Below are 21,986 nucleotides of genomic sequence, written 5' to 3'. Positions count from 1 at the left end.
GAAGTGGCTGGGGAAAGGGAGGTCTGGGCTTCATTGCTTAGGATGCTGCCCCCGCGACCCGAACCCCGGACAAGCGGAAGATAATGGATGGATGGATGGATGGATGGACATTGTTTGTAATATACATTGTTTGTCGATATTTGTGGCTTTGATAAAGATCATGTTTTATGACCAAAACCTGGTCATTCCACAGGGATTATACTTTTTTCATGTCACTGTATCTGTAGCATCAATCATAAATGCTTTTGGAACATCATCAAGGGAACAATAAAGAAAACACCATTATGGATTGTGTTCAGGCAACTGAGGAAAACTGTAATAAACAGTTTTTCCATCCTGTCAATCACCTGAGCCACAAATGACCAAAATAAAATGTTTAATTAATTAACTAATTAATTGGTTCATTCATTACTTCATTAAATTCATTCAATCATTCATCTTCTTAAACCACTTGATCCAGCTAGGGTCACAGTTGCAATAGGGAAAGCAGAGAATCCCAGATGACTGTCCCCACCAAAAACTTAGTCCAGCTTGTTTTTGGCTCCTTCTCCGTTAGTGAGGTTATGTTCCACATGCCAAGAGTCAGTTTATGCTGCAGGGCTCCATGCCGCAAAGGACTTCCCTGCCATCTCCCACTGCCTGTAATGCACTGCACCGGTCCTCCACACGGAACCTTGTGAGTGGTGGACCCACATGGTCCCCCCATGTTTCCTTGTCAGGCTTAACCTGGCTGCATTATTGGGCTGCCTGGCCACCAGTTGCACACTACTCCCAGGCCTGGCTCCAGGGGTAGGCCCTGTATCCCTCTCCCAGGCAAGGTACATTATTTATTGTGTCCATTGATCATACAGTGTTAGAAATAAAAGTTCTGTGCAGGTACATTTTTCATTCATCAAGGTACAAACAATGTTAATGTTCCCTCAAAGGTACAACTGTTGTTTTAAAGTCCAATTGTGAACGTTAAATAAGTTTGTTTCGGGTATAAAGTACATATCTGTACCTTTTCATAACCGAATGTTTTAAAACAGAACAATAAAATAAAAAGCCTGGAGATGAGACGGGGTGTGTGGAGTCAGTACAGCTTAGAAAATATTATTTGAGTGGATTATGGTTCAGTTATGGTCCCTGAAATAATGTACTGAAAAGTACCTCTGAGGATACCACCACAGTGACAACAGGGGTACTGCCCAGTTACTGTTTCATGCCTTTCTTTCTGAGAGTGTAGGGAAATTTGATCGGGTTAGTCTGGCTCTTCACTCCAGACCTGAAGACGAGCCCACTAGCATTTTGGAGTGTCACAATGCTTTTTTGGCTTCAAACATGCAGTGATGTGCTCTTTTGGACGGCTGTAGTGTCAGCTGGAAAAAATATTCAATGACAATAAAAATGATGCAAAGATGCAAATGTTGGTAAGACAATGTTATTTTATATAGCCAGATCAATATCAATAATAAAGACTTTTGAAAATAATGCTGCTTGCAACTTAAGATGCCTTAAGATACAGAGGACAAACATTGTTTCAGGACCTACATTCTGAGAATACTGATACTTATGACCCCAGACATGTCTGTCTGCTCTGACCAGCTCATGCTCTTACACCATGTACACAGTGTTCATCGATTTGGTCTCTGTCTCCAAGCTGCAGGACAAGAGTAGCCAGTTACAGAGTATAAGGCACATTTGCAGAGAACAAAGCATGACAGGGAGCAAAAGTACACCAAGAGAAGTGATGCACTGAATTTGCTTCATTCAAATATTAACATCATTTCCACATTCCACAGTGTCATTTTCAAAACAGGGCTGGATAAACGTCACAAGAAATTTTTTTACTTTAAAGCGATTATACACATTTTAGGAGATTTGAAACGCAGAGAGAGAGAGAGAGAGAGAGAGAGAGAGAGAGAGAGAGAGAGAGAGAGAGAGAGAGAGATTACAGCAAGTTACATCAGTATCTCTCTAGAGGAAATGCAGCTTTATATGTTGCTGTTTTACTCTCATCGGGTTTTATTTATCCTTACAGTGTGTGGGCTAGTGACGGAAAGAGAACCCTTTAATGTGCATGCGTGTGTGTGTGTGTATGCACAGGTGCGTGTGTGCGCATGCATGTGTACATGTGAGTGTTTATTTGTGCATCCATGCATTCATGAAATACTGTATGCATGCCCCTAAAATAATGTGCTCAACAAAAAAGTGACACATCAGTAATCGGCCCCGCTATTAATCTGGAACACTGTACATTCAGTAAATTCAAATGAATTTCTGATCACTGTGAATAGCTTACTGTGAGTAACTTTTAACTCATTGTGGGAAATTGTGAGCACATTTAAATTCATTCCACAACACTGCGAGTACAGTCACTTTAAATTCACATGCAATAGAGTGCATTAAAATGGATTCTGCAACACTGTAATTACAGGACATTTAAATTGATTCTGGAAGACTGTAAATACAGCATATTTAACTTATTTCTGGATCAGTGTAAATAGTGTATGAAAATTCTGCAACTCCCCTAGAGGATCAATAAAGTTCTATCTGTCTATCTATCTAAACTATATTGCCAAAAGTTTTCACTCGCCCATCCAAATCATTGAATTTCAGGTGTTCCAATCACTTCCATGGCCACAGGTGTATAAAGCCGAGCCCCTAGGCCTGCAGACTGCTTCTACAGACATTAGTGAAAGAATGGGTCGCTCTCAGGAGCTCAGTGAATTCCAGCGTGGTACCGTGATCGGACGCCACCTGTGCAACAAGTCCAGTCGTGAAATTTCCTCACTACTAAATATTCCACAGTCAACTGTCAGTGGGATTATAACAAAGTGGAAGTGATTGGGAACGACAGCAACTCAGCCACGAAGTGGTCGGCCACGTAAAATGACAGAGTGGGGTCAGTGGATGCTGAGGGGCATAGTGCACAGAGGTTGCCAACCCTCTGCAGAGTCAATCACTACAGACCTCCAAACTTCATGTGGCCTTCAGATTAGCTGAAGAACAGCGTAGAGAGCTTCATGGAATGGGTTTCCATGGCTGAGCAGCTGCATCCAAGCCTTACATCACCAAGCTCATTGCAAAGCGTTGAATGCAGTGGTGTAAAGCGCCGCAACTGGACTCTAGAGCAGTGGAGACGTGTTTTCTGGAGTGACCAATCACGCTTCTCCATCTGGAAATCTGATGAATGAGTCTGGGTTTGGCGGTTGCCAGGAGACGGTACTTGTCTGACTGCATTGTGCCAAGTGTAAAGTTTGGTGGAGGGGGGATCATGGTGTGGGGTTGTTTTTCAGGAGTTGGGCTCGGCCCAAGAAAGTGAAAGGAACTCTTAAAGCTTCAGCACCAAGAGATTTTGGACAATTTCATGCTCCCAACTTTGTGGGGACAGTTTGTTTTCGGCAGCTTCCTGTTCCAACATGACTATGCATCAGTGCACAAAGCAGGTCCTTTGGGATGAATTAGAGTGGAGACTGTGATCCAGGCCTTCTCATCCAACATCAGTGTCTGACCTCACAAACGCGCTTCTGGAAGAACGGTCAAAAATAAACACACTCCTAAACCTTGTGGAAAGCCTTCCCAGAAGCTGTTATAGCTGCAAAGGGTAGGCTGACATCATATTAAACCTTATGGATTAAGAATGAGATGTAACTCAAGTTCATATGCATGTGAATATGTGAGTATGAGCGAATACTTTTGGCAATATAGTGTATGTCTGTCTGCCTGCCTGTCTAAATGAATTTGGTAACACTGTACAGACTTTTAATTCATTCCAGAACACTCTCAGTAGAGTGAATTTAAATTTCAATTTATTTTAGAGTGATTATACTGAATGTATTTGTGAATATAACTTTAACTTCATTCTAGATGCTGAAAATAGACTACATTTTACTTTAATTCCAAAATGCAGAGAATAAAATAAATTAATTTGAAAACACTGTAAATATTCAGAAACTTGCCCGAGGACTCTTATTGGTATAGCATAGAGCCCTGACAGGGAATCTAACCCTTGTCTTCAATGTGGACACCAGAGGTGTTACCAACCACACCATTTAAATTCAATCGAGAGCACTGAAACAGGACATTTAAATTCATGATCAAACACTCTAATTTCAGCGCTTAAACTACTGAAATACTTTTTAATAATTTACTGTGTGTACTGAGCGCTCACCATAGTCTGTGTTTTCTGGTTCCCAGCAGTTTGATGGCCAAAAGTATGGAGTCTGCAGGAAAATGAAAGAGAAAGTACAACCAATTAGTGATGCTACACATATCACTGTCCAAAAAATACATGCATTTCCATTTTTTATCGATTTTTGTTCTTCTACATCATAAAGAACACTGTTCTTTACATTATGTAACAATTTCATGATGAGTGGACCATAAGAAAACTTTCATTCATACATTCATACATTCGTTTAACAACTTCTAACTGTTAGCTCATTAAAACAAGCCGACAAATTTTGTTGAAAATGCAGATTATAAATTTTAAATCCACGCTTGTGGAAAACAACTGGAAATATACTGCAGATTAAAACCTGTTGATATACAGTAGAATGTAAATGTAATGCATTATGTACCTATAATTAATGACGGACTTCATATTTATGTAATATATGCATGTCCAAATGTTTCCAGACAGCCTCTAATTAATGAATTCAACTACCTTATTGTGCACCTATTGCTGACACAGGTGTTCAATTGCACGCATACAGCTTATATAATCTCCATAGACAAGCATTGACTAATAGAACGAGATGCTCTGGAATAGACGCACATGAGCCTAAGGTCACCATGCCCAAAGCCAAACATCAGCATCAGAAGGGTATAAAGCCCTCAGCATTGTGGAACTGCATTCTCTGGAGTGATGGATGAGCTGGAGTGATCCAGAAGTGATCATCCAACATTGGTACCTGACCTCACTAATGCTCTTGTGGCTGAATGCAATCAAATCCTCACAGCAATGTCCCAGCATCTAGTGTAAACCCTTCCCAAAAGAATAGAGGCTGTTACTGCAGCAAAGGGGGACAAACTCCCTACTTATACCCTTCATTTCGGAAGAAACGCTAGAAGAGCAGGTTGTCTACAAACCTTTGGACATACAGTAAACAGCTAAAGGTAAAATCGACGTTTTTGTAGATTTGGTTATGCGTAGAGTGCAATGCTGTTTTGGCAACACCTTTACTAGGGAAAAAGATGATGACCTCAGTCATCAATAATCCCAGACGTCCTTCTCATAAACTTAAAGGAAATAATCACATTATTAATTGAGCAGACAGGCAGCAAGCTCTAATCTCAGCTGAATGGGACGGGCTCAGACAAAAAAATGAATGAAAATGCGTCCATGCGTTACTCAGAGTGAGACGCAGAGGTGTGTGATAGAGGTGTTTGATGACCACATCAATCATCAGTGATCAGTTACAACCAGAACAATGTCTACGTTTCATTTAAAGGGCCCACATCCTACACTTGCCTTGCATACTATTTTTAACCCCGAAACCCTCTTATAACATTATGTAGGTTTAAAAACAGTCCTAATTTGTCCTAACAGGGTTTAAAAACAGGTTTAACAACAGTCCTAATCCATAAACAGTCCTAATTTGTCCTAACAGGGTTTAAAAACAGGTTTAAGAACAGTCTTAATTCATAAACAGTCCTAATTTGTCCTAACAGGGTTTAAAAACAGGTTTAACAACAGTCCTAATCCATAAACAGTCCTAATTTGTCCTAACAGGGTTTAAAAACAGGTTTAAGAACAGTCTTAATTCATAAACAGTCCTAATTTGTCCTAACAGGGTTTAAAAACAGGTTTAACAACAGTCCTAATCCATAAACAGTTCTAATTTAACTTGTCCTAATAGAGTTTAAAAACAGGTTTACTTAATTTGTTTACTTAAAAACAGTTCTACTTAATCTGTCCTAATAGGGTTTAAAACAGGTTTAAGATCAGTCCTAATCCATAAACAGTCCTAATTTGTCCTAATAGGGTTTAAAAACAGGTTTAACAACAGTCCTAATCCATAAACAGTTCTAATTTAATTTGTCTTAATAGAGTTTAAAAACAGGTTTACTTAATTTGTTTACTTAAAAACAGTTCTACTTAATCTGTCCTAATAGGGTTTAAAACATGTTTAATATCAGTCCTAATCCATAAACAGTCCTAATTTGTCCTAATAGGGTTTAAAAACAGGTTTAAGAACAGTTCTAATCCATACACAGTCCTAATGTGTTGTACATGACCATTTTCTAACCTCTCGTTATCCCTTGGAATTGAACTGGGGATGAGCCGGTACAGCCTTTCAGCAGACACAACACAAATGGTGGCCGGTCAGAGTTTGTTGCATGGACCCTTTTATGATTATTGTTGCTGAAGAATCCCGGGGAGTCCCGGTAGAGCAGTAGGGTTTTTACCTATGCTGCATTTGATCCACTGTATTTTAGTCTGAGAGCTTTTAGTCTCAGTGCACTGCATTTTTCCTTCCTGGGGAGCGAAGCCTGATTTCTGAACCTCAAGGTTTGAGTGTACATGTCTCAACATAAACAAAATGGACTGTTACACAAATTTGTCTTTATGGTTGAAATATTTCTGTATATTACTCCACTTGGATTTGGTCATTTCGCTATAAGTGAGCTCAGTGACTGTTTGTGTGAGGCCCAATACAATGATGGGCCAAAAGTCATGGGACAGGAAACTAGCCTAGTGTAGGACCTCCTCTAGCCTGGCGAAGTGCAGCAACTTGACGTAGCATTGCTTCATTGGAACCCTCCAGAATGGTCCTGGAACCAATTCTGGACAACTTGGGCCTGACAGCACGGTGCCTTATCCTGCTGCAATATCCCATCATTGTGGGGGTACAAAAAGTCCATGAATGGCTACAAATGGTTACCAAGCAGTGAAACACAGCACTCACTGGTCAATGACGAGTTTAGGCAGATATTCACCACCAGCCTGCACAGTGCCTTGTTGACAACTGGGGTCCCTGGCCTAAACTCTGTGCCACACACTTACTCTACCATCAGTCTGAAACAACTGGTACCACGACTCATCAGACCACGACACATGTTGCCAGTCCTCTAGGGTCCAGTTAGCGACCCCACAAGTCCACGTGTAGCACTGTGTCCGGTGTCGTGGTGTTAACAGAGGTACTTTGGTGGGTTTTCTGGGATAGGCATGTGTGGCCTTCATGCATTGAATGTGGATGTGATTTCTGCCAAAGTCGCTTGTCTGTTCGCATGGACAATACTAGCCATACGCCACTGGTCACCATCATTAAGCACCTGTGGGCGGCCACTGTGCTGTCCACTGTGGGTGCTAATGCCCTCTATGATATATTCCCAGTATACAGATCCCAGTATGACACTGTGGATCAAGGAATATTAAATGCCCCCACAACTTCGGAAATGGAATGTCCCATCCGTCTCGGACCCTCTATCAAGCCTTGTTCAAACTCAGAGAATTCGTATCGCTTTACCATGACCAAGCTGACCAGTACTCAACCTCACTCACAAGATAACACCTCACAACTTACTAGTGTGGACATTTCCAAGCTGCCCACTGAGGTAACGCCACATCATAATCAATTTACATACTGCTATCCCTTGACTTTTAGCACGTCGGTTGGTTTAGACACCTATAATCTATTATTCTGTTTCATAAAACAGTGCAGTCTTTATGTTTGTCATGTTTTAAGTTAAATTCTTGTTAAAAAGTTGTTTTCAATTTATTTTTCTCTTTTCTTCATTTACTTATATGTCTTTAATTAAAGACTAGTAATCCAAAAGTAGAAGAAAGTTGTCAATATGAAATCAATTTGTGACTTTAATAATGTAATCTTTTGGATAAGGATAATCAGTAATCTGTAATAGAATACATTCTCAAAGTGGCCTTTCCAACTCTGCTTATGACTGAAGTGCCTGCCGTCCACTTCAAAGCTGAGGTCAACTGGTCCTGCTTAGCATTTGTCAACATGCCACAGAGGATAGTAGGACGTTAAGTGCATAATCATGCAGTACATCTGTCTGAAAGCATCTGTTCTCATCACGTTTCTCTACACATTAATCCAGGTTTTCCTTTAATTCGTCACCTGTCTATATATAGTTGACCTACAAGATGGGATGAGCTTATGAAGTGGTCACTCAGTAGATGCACATTTGTTTGCAGAAGTCTGAATATGGTCAAGTTACATATTTTTTGGAAATAAGTTAGTAAATCTGCTGGGAACTACCATAAATATGGTAATTTGCTGTAAATATTAATGCACAATTCTTGTTTATTTGCTGGGGGAAAAAATCTGATTATAAAATGCAGCAGCACATTTACAGTGACAGTAAGAGCAAATAGGGTGCCGGTAACATGTTTGCAGATTCGAGGATTAGCAGCACATCTTACCGCTTGTGTAATGTGAGGTGTGGCTGTGCAATACAAACCATGTAACTCCATTTTTGTCGATTTTTATTTTTCTGCGTCATTTCAACCCACCAGCTGTTCTTTATGTTGTGTAGAAATTTCATGATGAATGGACCAATAGAAATGCTCTAAAATCACTTGGAATAAAACCTCTTTACATTAACCTGCATTGAAAGGCTAGAGGGTTTTTGCCTTCTATAAAGTTACTATTTTGGAGATACGACGATATGTTGGTATTGATTCATAACATGACACAGTCCCGCCAAAAATAATGACTAAACCACTTGGATGGGAGGAAGAACCTGATGTGGTTTAACTGATATTTTTTACAATGTTTCTAAACATGTTCAGTCACACATGCAACACATCAGACACACACACACTATATAACTACTATATTCTCATGACACATTTTGATCTGTTTGGACAGAACATCCAACTGCTGATGTAGAAGAGCTGCTTAAGCAGGGTTTTAGATGCACATATAAGTTCCATTGTATTAAAACCATTCCTAAGAAGAAATTCATTCTTAAAACCCACTTACTTAGTTCTCAAGAAGATTCTGACATTCGCCAATGTTTTCTTATTTGGGATTTACTCCTAGTTAAGAACTGAGTCTACACACTCTCAAACTCTCAAGAGCACAAAGGTGTGAACAGCTCTGCACTTTAAGAACACGTTATGAATCGGATGTAGATTTTTTCTTAAGACGTTTCTGAAAACATATTCAAGAACAATAACTTAAGAAGATAAGAATGAGGCCCAGTGTTTCCCAAATCTCTATCCTGTGTGTGTAAAGTGGGTTTCGCTCATAATGCAAACAAATAAAGAGTAACGTGACATGTTGTTATTCTAATTATGCATAATAGATTTATTGCAAGTGGTGTCAGCTTTTAAAATGAATTTTACTAACAAATTTACAATTTACACATTTTGTTAAAGTGTAAATTCATATCTTGCAAGTAAAAATGAACTTTTAGCAGCTGATATATGTGCAAATCAAGTTACTGATATTCCTGATGACTAATTTAAAATGTAATATTAGTTAAAATTGAATTTTCGTGTGAATTCCTAAGATCAAGACAAATAGGAAACAAAAGCTAAAACAGCTACAAAAATGGTTCTATACAGTGCCAAAAAGCATCCTTTTGCTTGTTATAATAGAAGAACCCTTTTTTGTGCTATATAGAGCCCTTTTAAAAAAGGGTTCTATACAGAACCATCTATAACCTGCAACCGTCTGTAAGTAATGCAAAGAGGTCTGGGTGTTCATGGCTGTATATAGAACCATTTTCTTTAAAACAAATAGTAAAAAAAGCAGTATTTAAATTTTAGTGGTAATTAAAATATCAAATGTTAAACTTCATGTTAATAAAAATTGCTAGTTAAGTGAGTGAGTGAGTCAGTGAGTAGGTGAGTGAGTGAGTCAGTGAGTCAGTCAGTGAGTAAGTGAGTCAGTGAGTGTGTCAGTGAGTGAATGAGTGAGTTATTGAGTGACTGAGTGACTGAGTGAGTGAGTGAGTCAGTGAGTGAGTCAGTCAGTGAGTGAGTGAGTGAATGAGTGCATGAGTGAATGAGTCAGTGAGTCAGTCAGTAAGTGAGTGAGTGAGTGAGTCAGTGAGTGACTGAATGAATGAGTCAGTGAATGAGTGAGTGAGTGAGTGACTGAGCGAGTGAGTCATTGAGCGAGTGAGTCAGTAAGTGAATGAGTGAGTGAGTGAGTGAATGAGTGCATGAGTGAATGAGTCAGTGAGTCAGTCAGTGAGTGAGTGAGTGAGTGAGTGAGTGAGTGAGTGAATGAGTGTGTGAGTGAGTGAGTCAGTGAGTGACTGAATGAGTGAGTCAGTTAGTGAGTGAGTGACTGAATGAGTGAGTCAGTAAGTGAGTGAATAATTTTACCTGAAACCTGTAAAATGTTCCATCATCCTTCAGCGTGAGCACGTGATCTGAGATGGGGAAGAAGTAGCCGTGAGCAGCCATCAGTGTTCCCAGGTGAAGAGCCTCAACTGTAAAGGAAGCACATAAAAAATAAACATTTTACTCATGACCATGTCATGAAATCACAGGTAAATAAATATTTATTTTCTACACACACCCACCCACACCCACACACACACACACACACACACACACACACCATATACAATTATATGTAAAAGTGTGTCTAAGTGTAAATAAGTGAACCTCCACAGAGAACACACTCCTGCACAATTTATACACAAATACTATTTATTTGCTGAATTTACTATATTGTAGAATATAAAACCTAAATGTGGCGCATTTTATATTTTATGGTCTGCTTTATTCCAATTTTTTACACACAAGCAAATAAACAGAAACTGTGCTGTAAAATAATTTTTAAAAATGCGATTTTTAAGTGTGTCCTCTATAAATGTGTTATTTGCACTTAGATAATCAGTAAAACAACCTGTGAACAATCCCCTGCTCACATAAAGTACTGTGCCAAAACTTCAGGCATCTGAGAACATGATGGACAAAGCTGTTTATCTGTGAATTAAGCATTTATTTGACCAAGAAACACTGACATTAGAATTAAAACAATACAATAAATAAACACTCCAGTGTTTGTTCCGCATGAGTGAGTTACTCATTTCCAAACCTCTCCTCCAGGAAGTCCAGTATTTATGGCTTCACTCAGTTGATATAATCAATCTGTCATTACATTAAATCGGGTGCTGCTGATGGAACTGAACAAATCCATGTGAGGGCTGGAGTTCAGTGAGGAGTCAGGAACCAAACCTGTGTTGTTCTAACTGTAAACAGTGTTCTAATCAACATGTTGCTCTCTCTGGACATCAGTGATGAAAACAGAAACTGTGTAGAAATAATGTGATTTACATATTCAGCTCATGTGAACTTGTTCACACTATGAAAATAATGTTATTGTGTTACTGAAAGTAATAAATACATTCTGATGAAGCTTAATTTAGTCACTTAGATAGCTACAAGAAAATGCATGCTTTTAAATTAAACTCAGTCTTTCTTTAGCATCAAATTTGATTCAGACAAATGTGATAAATTGCAATTAACTGTACAAACCAGTGTGATTTATCATGATAAACTGTTATGTGCAATGCAGATCTGTCAGCGCTCCTCTTAGCAATGATAGACTCTGGTGCAATGAAGCTGCAAGTGGATACATGGCATTAGACTTTGGCCTTTGAAGGCTAAAGCAGAGAGATAATAACAGGTTCTACAGTGACCCGGCCGTGTGTTTGTGCTGTATGTCTGGTTTATGTGATGTTACTGCTGGTTCTTTGCACTCTGGCACTGATGGCAGGTTACTCTGAGTGTTCTGATGTGTAAATCATGTCACTACTTTTAACCCTTTCTTTGTAATATGAAAGTTAAAAGCATGAGATGTAATATAACAGTAGTGAGTGGGGTTTGGGTGGTTTTGGAGCTGGATTTCTGGCTGATTGATGGTCACATGTGGATGAAAACATTCTGGATGGTGAGGCAGAGTCTGATGAGTGATCTGATGTGTGAATCATGTCACTGTTTTAACCCTTTGTTGGAGTATGAAGGCCAAAAAACAGAGCAATACTATCAGGATTTTCCGAGCCAGATAACTGATGCTGATGTCACAGCTCGATCATACTAGCTAGGTAGGGGTGGGTCTGCTGAATGTTCTGATATGTGTATCATGTCTGTAGCTTAAATTGTTCTGAAGTTATGAAGACTAGAATTGATTTACATGTTTGCCGCAAATTGTGGCTTTAGGCTTTTGTATTTTAGAGCTGAACAGTTATTTATTTTTATATCAATATTGCAATTTTCAAATCGCAGGAGCTGCAGTTATTATAGACATTATTCAAAGTCCTAGTACTTCCCATCTTGAAGAAACCCATGCTTAACAGCTCTGATGTCAACAACTACAGACCGGTATCACTTCTTTCTTTCCTTTCAAAAATTCTTGAATGTGCAGTCTATAATCAACTTTCTCTCTTTCTCACACAGAACCAGCTGCAGGACCCCAACCAGTCTGGCTTCAAGCCAGCGCACTCAACAGATACTGCCCCCATAGCAGTGACCGAGAAGCTCCAATCAGCAAGATCAGCCAAACTGTCATCTGTCCTGATCCTTCTTGATCTCTCAGCAGCTTCTGACACAGTCAACCATACAATCCTACTGGACATCCTCACCAACCTTGGAATCACTGGCTATGGGTGGAAGTGGTTCAAGTCCTATCTGGAGGATCGCTCTTATCAGGTAACATGGAGAGGGTTCACATCCTCTCCATGCAGGCTCTCCACTGGTGTCCCACAAGGCTTGGTGCTGGGTCCTCTTCTTTTCTCTTTACACTAGCTCTTTTGGTGATGTAATATCTTCTCATGACTTCTCTTATCACCGTTATGCTGATGATACTCGACTAATGGTTTCTTTCTCACCCTCTGACACACAGGTTTCCAGTTGCATCTCAGCATGTCTGTCTGACATCTCTTTATGGATGGCAGCTCACCACCTGAAGCTCAATCCCAGCAAGCTGATATTCATCCCTGCAACTACAGGTCCTCATCATGATCTTGCCATCTCATTGAGAACTCTCTGATTGTTCCATCTGTAGAGGCAAGAAGTCTTGGTGTGAGACTGGATGGCCAGTTATCGTTCTCGACTCACATCACAAACCTGACTCGGTCATGCAGGTATCTCCTGTACAACATCCGAAGGATCCGACCCTTCCTCACCCGAGAGGCCACCCAGGTGCTAGTGAAGTCTCTGGTCATCTCAAGCCTTGACTCCTGCAACTCGCTCTTGGCTGGTCTTCCCATGCAGGCCATCAAGCCTCTGCAACTCATCCAGAATGCGGCAGCACGGCTCGTCTTCAATCTCCCCAAGTTCAGCCCGTCACCCCATTGCTGCGCGCCCTGCACTGGCTTCCTGTAGCTGCACGTAATAGATTTAAAACCCTAATGCTGGCTGACAAAGACAAAAATGGACCAGCCCCTACCTACTTGATGGCAATGGTGAAATCTCGAACTGGACCACAAGCCCTTCGAGCTTCGAGTACAACTCAGCTTGACCTGCCATCCTTCAAGGCCCGTGCAAGACAAGCGTCGAGAATGTTCTCTGTACTGGCGCCCAGGTGGTGGAATGAACTCCCCTGGCTGTCCGAACAGCAGAGTCTCCTGCTGTCTTCAAACGCAGACTGAAGACTCATCTCTTTACACGGCACTTAAATGAGCACTGAATTAAGTATTGTTTGCAATATATTATGCTGCACTTATATAGTATATATTATATTGTACTGCACTGTGTATTGTAGTTTACTGTATTGTATTGAATAGTATTGTATTGCATTGTACGGTACAGAGTTCTGTGTTCAACTCTGTTCCTGTTCTCTTGGTGTCTCCAGTGACATTTGTTTCTAGCAGTATCTGAGCTCAGGACTGTCTTTTCTCTAAGCTATTGGTAACTAGCAAAGTTACTTTCTCTAGATAGACAAAGCATTTCTTGTAAGTTGCTCTGGATAAGAGCGTCTGCTAAATGCTGTAAATGTAAATGTAAATCCTAACGTGGGGAAATGTCCTTTTTTAGCTTGTGAACTGGCACTCTCACATTCACCTTAAGTCCATTAAAATTCACATGCTGATCTACTTGACCTACTGGCAAAAAAGGCTTGGGACTCAATTTACAGAATATATTAATTAAATAAAAATTAATATTTACATTGCAATCGTAATACTGGTCAGAAAATTCTGGGGGCAGTCATGGGCTGGAGGTTTGGGAACCGGCCCTGTGACCGGAAGGTCGCCAGTTCAATCCCCATTGTTGACAGTATGTGACGGAGGTGTCGTTGAGCAATATACCTAACCCCCAACTGATCCCTGGGTGCTGTGGATAGGGCTGTCCACTACTCCAGGCAAGTGTGCTCACTGCCTCCTAGTGTGTGTGTGCTCACTTGTGTGAATGTGATGTTTCACTTCATGGATGGGTTAAATGCGGAGGTGAAATTTCACCACTGTGGGACTAATAAGGCTCTCTTAATCTTAAAAATCACAATTAGATATTTTCCCCAAATCGTTCAGCCCTACTGTACACACACACACACACACACACACACACACACACACACACAAAAGCCAGGTGAAACAGAACTCAAGAGAGATCACTTCTGCACTGCACACACACACTTTATTTAACAGCACCTGACTTTGATCATGTTCTCTCAGAGATGAAAGAGTGGAGGTTGTGGTGGGGGGTGAACTCTACATACACTCCAGTAGAAGAGTTGGAGAGTCCAGGCAACGAGTTTGTCTGTCTCTCTCTCTTTCTCTCTCTCTCCACTCCATCGTCAACTTTCTCTTTCTCCCTCCCTCTGTCTCTCTTTATTTGTTTCTCTGTCTTTTGTGACCTCCCACTTTCTCTCCCCTCTCTCACACTCTCTGTTTCTCTCTCTTTCTCACCCTCTCTCTTTCCCTCTGCCTTTAATCTCTGTCTGACTCTTTCCTAGCCCTTGCTATCTTTCTCTCACATTTCTTACTCCTACCTCCCTCTCTCCCCTACTCACTCACTACTCTCTCTCTCTCTGTTTCTCTTTCTCCCTCTCTCTCCCCTCTCTCCTCCTTAATCTCTCTTTATCTTGAAATGAATGCAGTCGTTTTAATCTACAGGGACTTAGAACAGCTCTTAAAATCAAATAACACAAATGGCATCATGTCTTTCCCTGTGTCTGATGCTAGTTTATCATATAGTGGTCCCGTTGTAATTATCATGTAATTACATGATTACACTTTGGTAATATAGCAAAACTATGTCTGTTTATTTGTATTTATTCTGTTGTTCTGCACATGATTATTATCCAGATAAATTGCTGCAAACTGCTCCCTTGGCTGGCCTGAATCTTTCCCGCAGTGCTGTAATATCCAGTGTTGACACAAATGCTCCAAAAACACTGAAACCCCTGTTGACCCTGACAGCGTTGTGTAAGCAGGAGTGTGATGTCATTCAGAACGTGACATCTGACCCCTCCGTAAGTGTGCAAGAGCATAGGAAATGACAACACAGTAACTATGGCAACAGGCAGCAGCAGAGGAGCCCGATCACATCTCACCCTGAGACAAAACAAAAATAAAAAAACGAAAACAAAAAAGCAAACACAGGCCTCTCCATCCACATGAAGGACTGAAGCATCTCCTAGAGCTTTGAGAAAATTTCCTCAGATCTCATTTCCCTCTGTACCTTTTGTCCAGGAGTCAAAGCTCCTTATTGCCATGTGTGCAAAGTGAAAAAAACTTGCATGTGTGTTGCTTCCTACAAAAGTACAACACTGGCTATTTTTACATGCAAAGATTTTTGCCAATCCAATTGAATACATTCTGGTTACAGATTTGGACCGAGGTGTTTGTGCCCAATCCATTCAACTGATTTCATCTGATGAAAATCTTCATTTACATGCTCACTACAAGTAATCCAATCCAAAATGATGCGCATGTTTGGATGTGTGAATCCTGCTTAGAGTAAATGTTACCATGACAGCGAACATAATGTGAGTCCAGTCAGAGTGAGATGAGCAGCAGTGAGCAGTGATTGTGTTTTTAATTACTTTAAAATGATTCAGACTCAGGAAAACGTCCTTCACATGTCCTCATTAAAGAAGGCCAAGAGGAAGACGTCGTGTTCTGAGACACATAAGCTGGACGTCTGTCCCACCGCCGTCTCCTCTGCAGACCAGTTTCTGCTCGCACCCTGATTAACATTATAAACTTTCACTGTGATGTAACGCACATGCGCAGACCGGACTTACACATTCCGACAGGTAATTTAATCAGATACAGGTGTTTACATGGTTATTATATTATGAACTAGTCTATTCTGATTGAGGTGTTTACATGGACGTAATCTATTCCGATTGAGCTATTAGTCCGATTATTAACGGATTATTGGGATGCATGTAAACATGGCTACTGCCATCACCATGACAATACAACTGGCGAATGCACTTAATAATCAGATCATAATTGGATTTCTGCAGTTATCTGATTATTCAAATGGCCATGTGAACAGCATACTTCGATTTTTTAGATTGGAAGTAAGGTCTAGAAATCTGACTAATGAATCTGATAAAGAGGTTGGATTTTAGCTCAGTAATCAGATTTCTCAGTGCACGGTAACTCTTAATCTGATTTCTTTCGGATTTCTCAGTCTGCATATGAATGAAAACAAATGGTGGTATCGGAAATAAACGAGCAGCGCTGATGCAGCAAAACAATAATGACAAATACATTCTTGACATAAATGAAGGATTTAAATACTTTTCATCTACCAGATGATGTATGTTCATATTTTCAGTTAGAGTGGTGCAGCGTTTCTGGAAAAAAAGAAAAAAAAAACCCACAGCATGAAGTTTGAGATTTATGTTGCATTTTCTTCTGTGAGTTTATTAGTTGGTCACAAAGCAGAAGTCTGGTTACTATCCGATGCACGTTGACCTGGAGTTTCCTCATTACCTGATTACTCAAGTGCATATAAACGTGTTGATCAGATTACTGACAAAATCTTTTTACTGCAGATGTAAATGCTGGGCTTCTAACAACGCTTGTAGGAACAACTAGAGAAACATTTAAGCCTTAAACTCTTACATACGGTACAGTGTGTGCTGTGGCTGCCAGACAGAACTGCTAATCATTGCATGGCTTGTTCTGAGACCTCCCCCTGACTGTGAGTGGTCTGTTTCACTCAGTGTCCCTGCTCAAAGCTGACCTCTAGCAGCACTGAGCATCAGAAACACATACACTGAGATCTTTCTAAGTATATTCATAAAAGCATATTTGCTGCTAGTTTGAATTTTGTTTAGTTCTTCCATTAGTTGTAATATACTGCTAGCTTTAACCCTTGTGTGGTGTTCATGTTTTCGTTATTTAGTGGGTCTGGTCATCAACATCAACATCAAGAACTGAGTGCTGGGAGCTTCATGAAATGGATTACCATGACTCACATAAGCCTAGGATCGCTATATGCAATGTCAAGCGTCGGCTGGAGTGGTGTTAGGCACGCCACTGGACTCTGGATCAGTGGATATGTGTTCTCTGGAGTGAGGAATCGTGCCTCATCTGACAGTCTGGTGGATCAATCTGGATACCAGGAGAACTACAATTTACAAAGACATTTGAGCTACATTCACATTACAAGCCTCATTGCTGAAATCAGATTTTTTGCTCAAATCTGATCTCTCTGACACCATGGTTCACACTAGTTTACGTAAGTGGTTCAAATCTGTCACTAATGTGAATGAACCGGTGTCCTGGAATGACCCGCATGTGCACATCCTACTCAGAAACGTCACATGACGTCACATTACGTCACGCCGTGCATCATCAGCACAAACTAACAGGCAGAACGAGCTTCGCTGTGAGGATAATTACCTCTGATCAACTCTCAGCTTCATTATCAGAACGAGACGAAGGCAAAACAGGTGAGTTGTGTTGCTTTTCCACCACTTACAGGCTTTAGCTTCTGCACTGCACTGTTGCCATGGTAACGCCGAATGACGGCGCATGCACAGTGGAAAGAAAGCACATGAATTCTGATCTGACCATCACATTAAGGTCGCATGGCCACAAATCAGATACGCATACGATCTAGGAGCACATATGAAAGTGATTCAGGTCGGATTTGAAAAGATCAGATTTGTGTGTCCACACAGCCCTAAAAACATCAGATCTGAGTTATATAGGGGAAAAAATCAGATTTGTGCCACTTCAGCCTGGTAATGTGAACGCAGCCTTTAGGCAAGTACATGCTTACAACTTTGTGGCAGCAGTTTAGGGAAGCCCCTTTCCTGTTCCAGCATGACTGGGCCTCTTTGCACAAAGCGAGCTCCAAAAAAGATCTCAAAATATCACACTAGCCATGTACGGCGTAGAGTTTCAGATAGTATTTTGAGGTGTCACAGCAGGATAACTGGCATGTCCTCTCATTTTTGCCAAAAGGCACTCTTTGTTTCATACGTGTCCCTTTCCCATCAATACAGAGGCTTTTGGCCATGTTTACAGACAAAACCCCAGACTATCTGGCAGGAGGAAAGGAAGCCAAATGAAACAGACACAGCATTGATTCAGCTGTAACTCAGAGACTGAGATGAGGTATACACTGGGACGTTTCTGCCTGATGCAATATACAATTTACTTGTGAATTTCAAGCATTATTTTACTAATGGTTCTGTAGAAAGTACACTGCCTGGCCAAAAAAAAAGGTCACACACTCTAATATTTCGTTGCACCGCCTTTAGCTTTGATTACAGCATGCATTCGCTGTGGCATCGTTTCCACAAACTTCTGTCCAATGTCACAACATGACTTGCTGTCCAGAGTTGCATCAATTTTTCCCCAAGATCTTGTATTGATGATTGGAGATTTGGACCACTGCGCAAAGTCTTCTCAAGCACATCTCAAAGATTCTCAATGCGGTTCAGGTCTGGACTCTGTGGTGGCCATTGAAGCCGTTTTTCCAGTTAGCCTCACTGATAAGTGGTTTTCTTAAGGCTACACAGCTGTTTAATCCCAATCCCTTGAGTTCCCTTCGCATAGTGCATGTGGAAATGCTCTTACTTTCACTATTAAACACATCCCTGAGTTCTACTGTTGTTTTTCTACGATTTGAGTTTAACGTTTAAGTGATCGCTGATCACAATCTTTCAAGATTTTTTTCCCATGCAGTAATTATCCAATGGGAGGCTCTTACCTGTTTGCTTAGTTAAATCCAGGCGGTTTGTTTTTTGGCCAGGCGGTGTATTTGGTTAATCACTTACTAGCTGCCGGTGTTAGTTAAATCCAGGCAGTTTGTTTTTTGGCCAGGCTGCCGTTGGTCATTGCTTAGTTAAAAAGAGGGGAATAAGGCTGAAGGATTCTTAGGCCCAATCCCATTTCACCCCTTGCCCCTACCACTTAACCCTTGAAAGGGTAGGGTGTCCTGAATGTGTTAACACAAAGTGCTAGAGCTACAGGGTCCTCCACAGGCTCACTCCAAACAGAGTGATGTGAGAAAAAAGAAAGACCAGCAAGATGGCTGCACAAGCGACCAAAGAAACCCACGTGAGAATTTTCTTGGTTAAAATCGTACCATAAACATTGTTTTCTCTTCATTTAATGTCATATTCAATGGATTATGGTCCTTTTCTTCATAATAAGCATAAATTTCCCATTCCTCCTTAAATAGTCCAGCAGTTCTGAAGGCTGATGTGCGAGAACGTAACTGTTATTCCATTTAAGGTGGAACAGGAACATTTCATCAAGAAGCTGGTGAATAGCTGACCAGCATCATTTAAACAGAGTAATTAGGGGTAGGCAATAAAACATAATTGGCTTATCCGCCTTCTTTGAAAGCATATGATGTCCTAAATGTAACTAAGGCCCAGCAGTGAGGAGCCGAACTTTACCCTCCTCTGCTGCCACTGCAGACGGGCAGGGTTGCCTACAGAGCAGCGCTGGTAGCTGTTAATGAAGTGATGCTCTATTTTATTTGAGGGTCCCGTTTCATAGGAGAAGATTTCAAGCACTACCTCTTGTAACTCAGTTCCATGGGGCAAGGTGACACTCAAAAACAAGTGGTACAAAGAAGAAATGAGAACGGACCTTAAAGAGTTGTGATTAAAGAGCCAGTATCTGTATTGGCATTTACAGAATGCCTCCTTGCCAAACTGCGCGTCTGGGCCTAACTAGGGTATAATTATTTCTAGCTTGTAGCTCATTGAAACAAACGGAGTAATCGATGGCTCATTTGTGTTTGTAAGCCGAAGAGGAGATATTTTATTATGATCTGAATTTGATGAAAGGTTGTGGTTGTGTGTGCAGTCTTGCTTTGCTGAAAGAAAAACGTCACACTTGCAAACGCAAACCTGTCAATATGGAATGTGAAATAATACAGAAAACCCCCCCAAAAAAACCCGACAGCCTCTTTATTCCTCTCTGTTCTTCATAAATGTTTTTTTTTTCTACACATCTTCTGATGACCATCTGCTCCTCAGAGATTCATGATGTTCCTGCTCTAATGTACCTGATTCAGCTCACAGGCCAAACATCAGAGCAGAGCTTTGAATTGGCAGTGAAAATATTACACTGTGCAGGGCAGTAGGTCCTGAGGCATAGAGCAGGAATATTTTTTGCTCTGAAGACCTGAAGAAAGAACATCTTTCAGAAATGAAAGTCTGCCCTTTCTGCAGTAGGATTCCCTTCCTTTGTGATCCACTATGGGAGTGCTCCTGCAATTTAAGGCACTCTGGTGGACTTGGCGTTTCATGGAGCTATCGCAAACAAGGCCTCGGATTAGCCAGTCTTATTAATTAATGCATTTATCTATTTATCTTTTATCTATCCTCAGTTTCATATTTTACATTGTGTCATTCATACAAAAATTCGGGAGCATTGCTATGAGAATTTGATTGCATTCAACCATAAATGTTAGTGAGGTCAGGTACTGATGTTGGTTGATGATTAGGTCTCGATCACTCCACTCATCCCAAAAGTATTGGAACTTCATTACTCCAGAAGACACGGCTCCACTGATCCACTGGGAGGCTTTACATCCCTCCAGGACACGCTTGGCATTGTGCATGGTAACCTAAGGCTCAGGTACAGCTGATTCAGAGTGTCCCATTCTATTGGTCAGTGCTTTTCAGAGATTGCACAAGCTGTATAGCTGACAATCATATCAGTCAGTAAAACTCTTTTTACCTAAACTATTGAAGTATTAAAGTAATGCCTGACATATGAATATTAAATTATATTGCCTGATGTTATTGGTTATCTGAAATTTTTAGCTTACAAAAAATTGCTATGAGCCCCAAAAGATTATATAGTTTGAGCCGTAGTACCGACAGATAAGGGAGCAGAGACAGAGTGATGGAGGTGTAATCAGAGGTAGAGGGCATTGCAGTTATTGATGAGAGTCTCACCTGCAGTGATATTGACGGAGGTCATTAACACACAGTCCACTCTCATTCATTATTTGTGTGAGACACAGAGAAAGAGTGATAAGAAGAGAACACTAAACGGAACATTGCCCTTTTTAATCTCTCTCTGAACATCTCTGTCATTTTCTCATTCTCTCCCTCTCTCTCTCTCTCTCCCTCTCTCTCTCCCTCTCTCTCTCTCTCTCTCCCTCCCTCTCTCCCTCTCTCCCTCTCTTTCTCTCTCTCTCTCTCTCCCTCTCTCTCTCTCTCCCTCCCTCTCTCTCCCTCCCTCTCTCTCCCTCCCTCTCTCCCTCTCTTTCTCTCTGATGCTGTCCTTCCCTGTCTCTCTGTTTTTTCTTGATTTAACTTGATTTAATCTTTTTGGATTTGTACATATTAATAAATAAATAAATAAATATAATTTATGTAAAATTAAGTCAACAAACTGCACTTTTCTAATGTCAGAGTAGCAGGTGAGGAGGCAGATGTGTGAGAGTAGTCCTTATTAAAGTAACAGATGAACGTTACCTGTGACATACGCAATGACAATAAAGTTGAATTCTATTCTATTCTAAAATACTGGATGAAACACAGCACAGTGGGATGTAGCAGGAGGAAATACAACAGGAGCGCACAAGGAACAGAAGGAAACAAAGGACTACATAAACACAAATATACACACACACA

At 40.7% G+C, this 21,986-nt stretch overlaps 1 protein-coding gene across 4 annotated transcripts in view; it reads right to left on the bottom strand.

Moving 5' to 3' along the window:
* rgs7b (regulator of G protein signaling 7b) overlaps nucleotides 1-21,986 on the bottom strand; it is a 200,659-nt gene that overhangs the window by 52,752 nt on the left and 125,921 nt on the right. For all 4 annotated transcript variants that reach the window (XR_005131336.1, XR_005131337.1, XM_037544257.1 and 1 more), the window contains exons 5-6: nucleotides 10,289-10,395; nucleotides 4,154-4,205 (exon numbers count right to left, since the gene is read on the bottom strand). Coding sequence is in view for 2 of the 4 variants with exons in the window: in XM_037544257.1 (XP_037400154.1) it covers nucleotides 4,154-4,205; nucleotides 10,289-10,395 (159 nt within the window). In the remaining 2 variants the exon portion in view is untranslated. The remainder of the gene's footprint in view (nucleotides 1-4,153; nucleotides 4,206-10,288; nucleotides 10,396-21,986) is intronic.

The sequence above is a fragment of the Pygocentrus nattereri genome, chromosome 13, assembly GCF_015220715.1.
Source record: "Pygocentrus nattereri isolate fPygNat1 chromosome 13, fPygNat1.pri, whole genome shotgun sequence".
Lineage (NCBI taxonomy): Eukaryota > Metazoa > Chordata > Actinopteri > Characiformes > Serrasalmidae > Pygocentrus > Pygocentrus nattereri.
Note: the sequence above shows the minus strand (reverse complement) of the source record. Positions and strands in the feature narration are given on the sequence as shown.